At 47.9% G+C, this 12,472-nt stretch overlaps 1 protein-coding gene across 1 annotated transcript in view; it reads left to right on the top strand.

Moving 5' to 3' along the window:
* The window catches only part of RFFL (ring finger and FYVE like domain containing E3 ubiquitin protein ligase), a 111,419-nt gene that overhangs the window by 84,900 nt on the left and 14,047 nt on the right, over window positions 1–12,472 (top strand). Inside the window, exon 3 of the mRNA XM_019511530.1 lies at window positions 11,186–11,590. Within this exon, the coding sequence (XP_019367075.1) occupies window positions 11,186–11,590 (405 nt within the window). The remainder of the gene's footprint in view (window positions 1–11,185; window positions 11,591–12,472) is intronic.

Here is a 12,472-nt window from a genome sequence, read left to right on the forward strand (position 1 = left end):
GCAGAGGGAGCAGGTTTCCCCCTCCCTCAGGAATGCAGCCAGCTCCAGTTCCCTAAAGAGACAGGCTGAGGGTGTGGTCCCCTGTGTGCTGGGCCCATCCTAATTGAATGGTCACAGCACAGAGATTTAAATCACAGTGTCACAGGGCAGAGATTTTTGGGGAGAAACCAAGGTGGCTTTCTGCCACACTGCTCATGGGTAGATCCAGGATTTCTTAAAGTGGGGTGCAGCGCACTGTTCCTCAGACCGTGGTGGGATAGAAGCAAGGTATGGCTGTAGCCCCTAAGCTGATAAGGGGACACTGGGTAGCTAGGCAAGGAGCAGTGAATCAGCATAGAAATTTCCTTCTCTTTGCTAAACCAAGGATGTATCGTGTAGATGTAGCAACAAACTCCGGTACATGTTGCACCAGAATTTATTGTTCCTGGTCATGATGTTTACGTGTGCACCTGGGTCCACAGCATGATAAGAGGGAGGCTGCACTGATCTTATTAAAATGACCACCTAGACTGTGGTCATGGACTTGTGGGCTATTTACATGGCTCCATAATTCCCCTACACCATGTGCCATGCCTTGCTGATGGCATCCTTGCAGCTGTTCTGCTAGTCACTGATATAGTCCCTCTCTAGGCCTCTCTCATTCCCACTCCAGGCCTTGGATCCCTTGGTTTCTCCTCCGGCTCCTCTCTGGGCCCTCAGACTCCTTGGTCTCAGCCAACCGCTCCCTGAGCTACTAGGCCCCTCGGTCTTTCTCCTGGCCCCTCTTCAGGGTTTCAGCTCCTCTGTACTTTCCTGGCCTCTCTCCAGGCCCTCAGCCCCATCTAACCCTGTGCTCTATTCCTGGCCCCTCACTGGGCCACTGGACTCTCTTGGTCCTGGTCTTTCATGGCCCCTCACTGGGCCTCTGTCTATTCCTGGTCCCTTGCTAGGCTGCTGGACCCATGTGGCCCTGGTTTCCCTTGGCCCCTCACTGGTCCGTTGGATCCATGTGGTCCCAGCGTTCCCTGCCAAGTGCTTTTCTGTTGAGGTGTGCTCCCCTAGTCTTCCCTCTCCACGGGGCACCCACAAGGCAGTGGGAGCTGAGGCTTTCCAGTGTCTATCCTTGCCTTTCCCTGGAGGGCCCATGCATGGCATTTCATGAAGGTTGCCCTGCCATAGGCAGCCCCACCACGCCAACCAACTCTGGTAGGGTGCAGTTTTAGGTCTTATACAGGACTGGTTTTCAGACCTACCTGATCTCACATGTCTTATGCCCTTCCTGGGCTGCTAACTGGTGGACCCCCTGGTCCTGGCTCCATCTCCTACCCGGAGTCCTCCGTCTCTGGCCCTGGCTTACTCTTGGGCCTACCAGCCATTGTCATCTCAGGCTGCACATCCCTTGAGTCCCTCCTCTCAGCTGTGCCCTGCCCCCCTGGGACCTTTGGCCTCTCCTAAGCCCTGGCCTTGCCTCAAGGCCTGCCCAGCTCTGGCCATCTCTGCTGTAGTCTGTTTACCCTTCAGCCCCTCCTGGGCTGCAGCCCCCACACAGGCCAGTTGAGATTCTCCGGGTCAGTCCTCCAGCTGTCAGCTCCCTCATCTCCGGGTCCACCTTTTTGGGCCCCTCCATGGATCACTCTCTCTGTGAGCTTGGAGGCCTCCATAGGTCTTTTTAGACAGCCCCTTCCTTCTCTGGGCACAACCTGGCCCCTCAATAGGCCACAGACTCTCAGCCCCTCTCCCAGGACTTGCCTGATCTCTCACTAGGTCCCTGTGCACTTGGCCCCTCTCCCTTCAGGCTCATCTAGCCTCTCAACAGGGCCCAGGCACTCAGCCCTTCTCTCAGGGCTCTCCTTGTCCCTGAACAGGCCCACACACTCTCATCCCCCTTCTTAGGGCTGAGAGAGTGTGAACCTGGACCCCCACACTGGGTTCCCAGGAGCCTCCTCCATCCACTTAGTTCCTACCCAAACCTCTGGATGTCTTTCTCCTTGCTGGCATTCAGGAGCGACAGCCTTCCTGCTGAGTGGTGTTCCTCAGATGTTACTGCCCGCCCTGCTCTCAGGATCTGGGCTTTTACTTAAGTCTATGCCCAGCCCTCCTCCAACCAGGAGACTCCTTTGATCAGGCCTAGCCTCATCTGCTGGGCCCTGAATCAGCTGACTCTGCAGTTAGCCCTGACCCCACCTGCCCTGGCTCAACAGGCTGCCTGACCTGTTGAAGTGGCAGGCACATCAAGTGCCCTGCCACAACTGGGTATAATGGACCTCATTTTAAACATGGTTTTCCTGTGTTCCAGATAGCAAAATATAATATACAGTAACTGTTTTCAAACTAATTGTTTTGGTGCTCATATTTTCTCTAATCACTGCCATTTCTGTCTAAAGATGTGCCACTGATCAACAAATACATTAGAAGCTTGCACTTCTTTTATAGAAAGTTGGTACATCTCATGCTTAATCTTTTACTGTTTGTATCTAAATAGTTATTGCTCAAATACAGGGTAGGAAAACCGTTTCTTTAAAGGAGTGGTGAATGATATACCAAGGATATATTTATTCATACTGACCTCTTCCTCTGCATCACTTGATAACTAAGATTCCTTGAAATGTTGCTCCTGATTCTTTGGCTTAGATAAAGTGTATGATGCATCTCTTTGTCCTATGCCCACCATTATAGTATTTGAACACCTCTGCATTTTTGAGAGCCAGACACAGTGATGCCATAGCCCAGTGGTGCTCGATCAGGGTGTCACCAGATATTTCAAAGGGTGTTGGGAAGTACAAGGAGACAAGTCAGGTGTTAGGAGATAAACAGATAAGCTAAGCAGATTAAATACAAAGTCAGGCTTTTCCCTGTCTAGACAATCTGCAGTGCCAGGCCCTCTGAAGGAAGCAAAAGCAAGCACTGTAATCTATAAATTAGTTTTTTGAAATAGGATGCTATTCAATTCACAGAAGTTATGGAGGGGTGCCTTGAGTCCAAAAAGGTTGAGAACCACTGGTAGAGGAGCTTTGTCTGTGGAATATGTTCCTTGAAACCTATTTTGGCAGCTCCTCAAGGCATGGTAAAAGGCTCATATTTTCCTATATAATATTCTAATATAATAAAGGGTTTAGTCCAGGGGCGGGCAAAATACGGCCCGCGGGCCGGATCTGGGCTGCCAAGCACTTCCCTCTGGCCCACGGAGCCTTCAAAACCTAGTAATGGCAGCTGCCTGTCTAAAAGCCTCCAGTGGCAGCCGGAGACACCAGCTGCCGGCTGCAGCACCTCAGGCTGTTTACTTGGGTTCTGGTTGCGAGGCAACCAACCCAGACCTCAGCGTGACCCAGCTGGCCTCGCCCCACCGCTGGCTCAGGCCATGGTTGCAGCTTGAGAGGGGCAGGGGGGCTGGGCCTGATCCTGTGGCACCGGTGAGGGGAAGGAGTGCCTGGGCCAGCTTCTGCCTCCTGCACGGGACTGGAAAGGACCTTGTCCTGCAGGTAAGCCCAGGAGAACGGCTGCTGGGCAGGCTTTCCCTGTGCCATGCCGTGCTGCTCGGGCCATGCCAGGTCAGGCTGGGCCGGCACTGGGGAGGGGAAGCAGCAGCTGGGACGGCTGGGCCACGTTTTGCTTTATGCTGCTTTTTCTGGTTGAGGCTTCCGCACGTGCTGCTGCACTTTCCCCTTACCTGTGCCAGCTGGTCCCAAGAGGCAGGAGGCTCCGCCACTGCTTCTGCTGGCTGTTCCTGACCCAGCTGGACTCATCCCATCCCCAGCAGCACGTGGGGAAGCTGACTTTGGCTGCATGCTACTTTTCCTGGCCAGTGCCAACCTGGCTGCGCCTGTCCCATCTGGAGCAGCATGCGGCTAAAGCTGACTTCCCCACATGTGCTCCTAGTGCAGTTACTGGCACACTTACCAAGTTCCCCCAATCACCTGGACGGTTGTTATAACATCCCTAATCTTAACACTCCACAGAAGAATAATTTGGATATGAGCACATCAAAGAAGAGGAAGGTAGATGTTGAATGCCGAATATTCAGCAAGGAATGGACCTCTAAATATTTTTTTTACTGAAGTAGGTGGAAAAGCTGTGTGCTTACTGTGCAAAGACAGTGTGGCTGAATTCAAAGAATACAATTTGAATCGGCATTTTGAGACCAAGCATGCATCCAAATATGAAAAATTGCCAGCCCAAGAAAAAGCCAAGAAAGCAGAGGAGATGGTTGCTGCAATGCAGAAAGAGCAAAGATTTTTCACAAAAGCATTGGCAGCACTGGATGGAATTATGAGAACGAGTTATGAGGTTGTACACACAATCACCAAGAGGAGCAAACCATTCTCTGATGGAGAGTTTGTAAAGGAATGTGTACTCAAGTTTGCTGCAAATTTGTGCCCAGGCAAGAAAAAGCAGTTTGAGAATGTTAGCTTGTCAAGGCGCACTATTGTGAGACGTATTGAAGATATTTCTGAGAACCTGCACAAGCAATTGAAAAGTAAGGTCAATGATTTCTCATACTTTGCACTGGTACTCAATGACAGTTGTGATGTTAAAGACACAGCCCAGTTGTTGATTTTCATTTGAGGAATCATTGAAAATTTTGAGCTTTCAGAAGAATTGGCATCAATGCAGTCAATGAAAGACACAACTGGAAAAGACTTACTGGACACAGTAAATCAATGTGTGTCAAAATAGCGAATGGACTGGAAAAAATTGGTATGTGTGACCACTGATGGAAGCCCAAACCTGACTGGCAAACATGTTGGATTGCTCGGAAGAATTCAGGATCAAGTCAAAGACAAATCCAGAACAGAAAATTATTTTTTACACTGTATCATTCATCAAGAGGCCTTCTGTAAAAATGTTTTAAAACTAAGCACTGTTGTAGACACATTTACAAACATGGTCAACTACGTTCGAGCAAGAGGACTAAACTACAGGCAATTTGTAACTCTGTTTGAGGAGTCTGAATCTGAGCGCACAGATTTTTTTATCATACTAATGTAAGATGGCTCAGTTTGGGTAATGTTTTGAAAAGAGTGTGGGAACTGAGAGCTGAGACTCATGTTCAAAAATGAACCAAAGGAAAAGATTTGGATTTCCCACAGCTGAATGATGCAGATTGGCTCTCTAATTTTGCATTTGCCGTTGATTCATGGGCTACATGAATGATCTGAATTCACGACTGCAAGGGAAGGGGCTTTTTGCTCATGAATTGCATTCCAGTGTCAAGTCATTTATGATGAAAGTACTCCTTTTCTCCCATCAGATAGAAAACAAAAATTTCAGGCCATTTTCCTACATTGCAGCAGATAATGGTTTCTGATCAAAACCTAAAAAAATACACATCAGTTCTAGTGCAGTTGCATGCTAAATTTTCTCGCCGATTTGAAGATTTTCAAATAATAGAAAAAGATTTCTCTTTGGTCTCCTCACCTTTCACATTTACTATTGACAGTGCTCCATGTGACCTGCAACTTGAGCTTATTGACCTGCAGTGGGATGCACTGCTTGCAGAGCAATTAAAATCAGTTCTATTTCCTAGCTTTTATGCCTCTCTCAATGAACAGAAGTTTTCAAAGATCAAGGCTCATGCCCAAAAGACACTTGTGCTGTTTGGATCAACGTACATATGTGAGCAGACATTTTCTGTAATGAAAATCAACAAATCAAACATTAGATCTTCAATTAGCGATGAACACCTTGCAGCAGTGCTCCGCATTGCAACAACAGAGATGATGCCTGATTTCGATTTTCTGGTTAATGCACATCAGAGGCTTCATTCTTCACATTGAGTTCCTTTGTTTGTCTTTAAGTTAATCATTTAAGTTATTTATATTATGGTTGTATGTTTGTCATATTGTTTTCCAAAGCTTTAAGTTAATCACTGCTCAAATTATTTTTTAAAATAAAATTAAAATCTGTTATAGTAGACGTTTGATTTTTAGTATACGATACTTTATCTATTCCTTGTTAAAATAATTTGTTCTGAAAGATTTTGTGTGTGCAGTCCTTGACTCAATTGGTTTGGCTCTGTTGTGGGGGAGGTCTGATGCCCCTGAAACCCCATTGCTGGGGCAGGATATTAGAGGGGTCACAGGCCCTTGCTACTTGGTAAATTGTGCCTGTGTGTCGTGGCCCATAGGGTAGAACTCTTGGGGCCCCAGGAGAGGCCGTGCACTGTGAGGGTGGACGCTGGTGTTGCACAGTGTTTCCCAGTCAACGGGTACACCTTCTGATGTCAGGGATCATGTGATGTGGGCAGGAGATTCTGAGACAGATTTGGCAAGTTGAGGCAGTTTGGTGTTGGGTGGGTGGCTCTTATGACACAGACCATATGACCGGGTGTAACTTTTGGTTCCAAGGCCACCTCCCCAAAAGGAGTACTTCCAGGGGCAAGGGGAGGGACTTCCAGTGGCAAAAGTCAGGGGTTAGGGATAGGACTTCTAGTCCCAAGATGGCAACCGGGGGCAGGGCAACTGTCAAGGGACAGAGCTACCGATGCAGCCCTCGACAGCTCACCAAAACTCATCAAGCCGCCCTCCACCTGAAATAATTGCCCATCCCTGGCTTAGTCCATCTGTGTCTCTGTCCATAACACTCTTGGAGCACTCTGGCTGGTTACTGAAACAACCAATCAGAGTGCTCCAAGAGTGTTACGGACAGGAGGCAGTGGTGGCGGTGTGGCAGAGCACCGCCATGACAGAGGGTATAGAGTGGGGGGGGTGAGGCCAGCACCGCCAGCCTCATCCCCCCCTTCCCCGCTGGCCCTTCTCCCTGGAGACAGTGAAGCACCACTGTGACAGCGGAGACGAAGTGTGGGGGGTGGTGGTGTGGGCAAGCTTCCCCCCGGCCCTGCTCCTTAGAGGCAGTGGCGGCATGGGGTGCTAGCAGAGGGGGATGGAGGGGTCGGCAGGGCAAGCTTCCTTCCCCACTCCTGGGAAGCAGCAGTGTGGGGTAGGGTTAGGGTTATCAAGATTCCCCCCCTCACTTGCGCCCCCCCCCCATTATTCTTGATGGGCAAATTTGCTACTGTGTATGTGCATATATGTGTGTGTGCGCGCGCGCGTGTGCTATATATATGCTAGATGCTTCTAGCCCACCTTTTATGATTGCTTTCTTGTTCAAGGGAAGGAAAGTATTGTGGCTATTCTCCATGAATTTTTTTTGTAACTTGTCTAAAAGCTAAAGTGATAAATTGTTAAAATAGAAAATGTTTGGTAATGAATGTTTTCTCCATCAGTCTAGACAAGTGCGCAAAATACGGCCTATGGGCTGGATCCAGCCAGTGGAGGTACTTTGTTCGGCCTGCAGCGGGTGTTTTGGTCCCACCTGGCCCAGGCACCATCCAGCCCGTGGTGCATCCCATCACCCTGCTGGGAACTCAGGCTGGGGTGGCTTTGCAGCTAGGCAGCCCAGGTGGTGGCGGTGGCTCCTTCAGACTGCCACTGCCACTTCCTTAGCCCTGACAGGGACCCATGCACACAGCCCCGACCCTGGCCCACCTCGCGCCCAGTCCGGACTTGGCCTGATGGAGAAAACCAGCTGGAACCTGCATGCGCAACCCTGACCCTGGCCCACCTCATGCCTGCTCCAGACTCACCTGCCCACAATGAGCAATGGTAGAAGCTGTTGCTGGGTGTGGAGGAAAAGCAGCTCTTCTTCTTCGCCACTGCCAGGCCCATCTTGCTGTAGCTGCCCAGAGCCTGTGCCTGGGCTGTCCTGTGGCTGCTCTTTGCCACTGTCACTGCTGTGTCTGGGCTGCCCAGTGGGGGAGCAGTGGCAGTGCAGAGGATTTGCAAGGTTTCACACGCTCTGGGCAGCTGCTGCAAGAAAGGCCTGGCAGTGATGAGTGGGAGGGTCTGCTTCTGCCCAGCCACTGCTGCTACTCATTGTGGGCTGGCAGTCTGGAGCAGGTGCGGGGCAGGCCAGGGGCAGGGCTGTGTGTGCAGGTTCTGGCTGGTCTGCTCTGGCTGCGGTGAGTCCAGAGTGGGCATGGGGCAGGCCAGGGTTGGGGCTGGGGCTGTGAACTGTTGGTGGTGGCAGAGAGGGGCCTACAGGCTCCAGGCTGTTGGAGGGTGAGGGGAGTGCTGGTGACTGGCCCGTGGCATCTCTCCAGAACTGTCTATGTGGCTTGCAGGTTCAAATAATTGCACTGCACTGCACTGAAATATTCTAAATGGATCAGATGCCTTTAGAAATCCAATGTCCAAAAATATCAAACAGTAACACTTTGCACAATCTAATGGGGGAAGGCTTTTGAAACTGAGTAGTATGCAGAAATGGCCTGTGGCAGGACACTGTGTGTGTGCCTGCCACTTTAAGGGCCTGGAGTTGGCAGCTGCTAGGTGCCTGATGAGGGCAGCCATTTTGGAACTGGGGTTGCCCATATAAATAGGGCAGTTCTGCTGCTGGGGGCCAGGCAACAACATCGCCTGGCCAGAGGGCTGCTGATATCGTCTGGAGGTAAGTAAGGAGCTGTAGGGGATGGTAAGGAGGCTCCTGGTCCTGGGTACGACCTCAAACTGCACCCTGCTGGGAGTGGGTGGCCTGGTGGGGCTCCCAGTGGTGCGGGAGCCTCTAGGAAATGCCAGGCCAGTTACCACCCTGGTGAAAGGCGGGTTGGGGTGCCTTAACCCCCAGCCCCCATGACTGGGTGGGTGACCCCTTTGTGTGGAGGGCCTGGAGGGTGGACCCCTGGGGAGAGAGAAAAGGGCCATAGACTCAGGCCTGTCTGAACTTCCCCTGACTGGCCCATGCTGGGGCCAGGACTGGAAGGGTCAAAGGGCCAGGGGCCCACTGCAAGGAACGCCCAAGAGCTGAGGGCCTGGGGCTCTGATTGGCCTGGAGGTGGGCTGGGGCTAGTGAGCTGAAGGTCCCAGTGGGGAGATCACACCGGAAGGGGAAGCAGTTCAGGGGGCTATGTTGCCCGGTATGAAGGCGGAAGAAACTGCTTGAGGGGAGGATTCCAGGTGGGCTTCAATAGTAGGATTCTGGGGCCAGTGTGGGGGCCGGTGATAATGAGAACATCTAGATGCCATCTGCGAGACTTGGGCCGCGGTGTAGGGGAGGAATGGAGCTGCAGATAGCGCCCCCTGGCATTGGGGCAGGAAATGGGCAGCCTCCTGTATTTAACATCTATTTAACTAAATAACAACAAGGCATGGTGGGTGAGAATGTGGGTGGTTAGCCCAGGAACAGGTGGGCGGGCCTTACTGAGATTGGCCTGAGCAGGCCCCCTGTTACACAGCCCCTTCTGGAACAATTTGTGTAGATAATGAACTTGTGTGGCTCTTGTCTGACGTACGTGCATATAAGTGATCTTCTCATGAGATGGATTATGTAATTCAGTGAATAGGGTTCATGGCATCAGATTTCAAGTTTGTTCTGCCATATTTGGGACATCTGGGCAGATCTAATGGCAGTGGAAATTTTTCATGTCTTGAAACATTTCTGGAAGGAAATTATATTGATTTTTTCACAAAGCCACATAAGCAGGTCTTCTACAACGGCCCTAAACACTAATCCTGTAGTGTAGCTAGCTGAAGATTCAGATGAATATTTACTTTTCAGTAGGAGGAAAGCAGTGATGTAGGTGGAGAAGGAGGTTATGCAAGCTCATGTAATATTTACACCTTTCAAGGTGTTATCTAGAAGAGGAAAGTACCTCAACTGATCATGGTGTTAATTCACATTTTGACTTCCTCTCCTTTTGAATAGGTGGCCCAGGAGCACAAATCTGTAAATCTTTTCTTTGAACTTAATACACCATGGAATTGGAGTTATTTTTTAATTACAGAACTAATCCATAAAATAAAGAAAATATTCATCCTTGATTTAAGAGCTTATGCTCTTGCTTCTGAAGTCTTTAGTTTTTATTTCTTCTTGCCTGGCTCTGAAGAGTCAAGATAGACGTTTAAATTATAGTAAATTTAAAAAGGGAGCGAAAGTAAGCCAATGCCTGAATGAGTAAGGGAATTAGGGGGATTAATAGTAGAATATAAATCCAGTCTAAAGCTTTAATGACAGAAAATTACCTGACTGATTTAGTGGTCTATGTGAAATACATGTTTAATCTCAGTTCAACTCCTGGTAGATTAGTGACTCCACCACAGAAAATACTATTCATAACTGCAGTCTCCGGAGACAGAAACAAAGTACTGAAGTAGCTTAAAGAGTCACCTCCCATGGACATGAATAAGGGTGAGGCATGTTGCCAAGTGAGGAGAGAACGTTTGTATGTTCCTGCCTGTGTGGTGCTTTTGGAAATGCTGAGCTGCTCAATTCCAGCTGAAGTCAAAAGGAGGTGCATATGCCCAGAACACCAGAAAATCAGAATCCTGCATGATGAAGGCAGTATAAAACCATAGTGATGAAGCACTGGAAACAAACTAGATACCTGAGGCCAAGTTCACCAAAGAGAACATTTTTTTTCCCCAGAGCTTGCAGTACGCAGCACATTGTGTTGTGACACTTTACAGCCAGATTCTCCTGGATTTAGCACCTACAGCTGTATCCAGGTGTGCATGGTTCCTTTGAAAATTTGGCTACTTTACTTTGCTGCCTAGATGGAAGCTGGGTTCCTTTGAAAATCTGGCTGCAGGCATAGAAATTGGTTTCATTTTCTTTTCTTTTTAGGGAAGGCAGCAATTAGGGGAAAAGAAAAACAATAAATGAGAAGAAGAAAAAAGGAGAGGGCAATCACTATTAAAGTTATGAAGTGCAGAAAATTGAAGAGGGAAGCTTATGGCATTCTTGTGCATGAAGTATGCTACCTGCAATCTATGCACGCACTTAGTCGTGATTTATTTTGGAAGGCTTGTTACTTTACCTCATAGACATATTTATTAGTTTAATCTTTGAGTTAATTGTGTGCATTCAGAATAGACCCTTGAAAACTATTGCAATTTGAAGGAGAATTCATTTTTTTTAAACTTTTTTTTTTTTGGTGATTTGCATAATGAATTTTAACTTACGGTTTTTATTATAAAAATGTGCTATTTCAACAGTGAGTGATCAATAGGTATCTTTTGTCAGGCAGTAGCATGCATTGTATACTTGACAATATCTTTCAAAAATAACGCATGGATTTGTCTTGCATGTGTGGTTATTAATTGCACGGTGTCATCACCTTTTATATAGCATTAACCTCTGCGTCACCCTTTTACAATTCCTGTACACCCTCCTGACTAAAGGTTTTCTTGTCTCCCCTCTTTTCTTTGAGCAGCACATCTGTTTGGACTGTAAAAACAATTTTTGTACATTGTGTTCAAACCGGCCCGAGAGCGGTCCCCTTCTCTGCCATCTCTGTCAGCGATTCCGAGCTACAGCATTTCAACGTGAAGAGTTGATAAAGATGAAAGTGAAGGATTTGCGAGACTATCTGGCACTCCATGAAATCTCCACAGAGACATGCCGTGAAAAGGAGGAACTGGTGTTTTTGATCCTCAATCAGCAGCCAATCATCACCCAGGAGGATAGGCTGCAAATACCTCCATTTACCACTGGCACATCTGGACAGGAAGGCTTTGTTCTTCTCGCACCGCCCAGCCCAGCATCTGCTACCTCACATGATGCCTCTCCAGTGTCCACAGACCCCATCTCGAGTGCACTAACTCAGGAACTTCAACAGGTATTTCTCAGTGCCCACATGGAAGCACCCTGTCCTGTACTCATTCATCCTTGTTGTTAGCTTAATTACTGGGATGCTTATTGTTTCTTATATCTTAATAAAAACTGTGCAAATAAAAATTATATGTGAAGCTTTTGTATACAATAACCAACACTTTAGCTACATTTCAGTTATCTATTGTCTCCATTTGACTTTGAAATTTGAATAAATAACTCAAGACTTCCCTAGAACATCATTAGAAACTAAAGGCACACTTCACACTTCCATTGTAACTCATGCATTTTGCTGTTACTGTTGATCATGTTGATTGTGATGGATGGGATATTTGCCTTTTCTCCATTAATGGAAGTTAACTTTCTTTAGATGTTCAAAGTTACTTGTGTGTCTGGTTGTAACATGCTGGATACGACGCTTCTGTCACTGTTCTAAGGTGGGCTTGAACACTGGTCAGTGTTTCAGTGAACCGTTCCAGCCTTGGACACTCCTTTGACTAATGGGCCATGTGGATATTTGATATCTGTAGGGCAGAGGAATGTCTTTCTTTTCTTCCTAGCTGAAATGTTGCTAGGTTATTACAGCTACAAGCAGCTGTTGGGGAAGGCCATTATTCTCTTTCTCCTTATTTTCTGAGCTATGAGGCAATCAAACAGATGTGATTTTGGAGATGATACAGCTGAGGGAACTCTCCTGGTGTCTGGTCAATGATTGATCTGGGCGTAGAAAAAGCTTTGATTGAAGCCACAGTGTGTTACTAGTCTCTGATACAGATACTGCCAGAAACTATCTGGCTGCACTCTTTCTTTCAGAGTGAATTTATAGTCCAGTTACTTTACATTGAAATGCTTTGTCTGATATTTTTTTTTTTTTTTTTTTTTTTTTTTT

Source organism: Gavialis gangeticus, unplaced genomic scaffold (genome assembly GCF_001723915.1).
Source record: "Gavialis gangeticus isolate Ggan-Ray unplaced genomic scaffold, GavGan_comp1, whole genome shotgun sequence".
Taxonomy (NCBI): domain Eukaryota; kingdom Metazoa; phylum Chordata; order Crocodylia; family Gavialidae; genus Gavialis; species Gavialis gangeticus.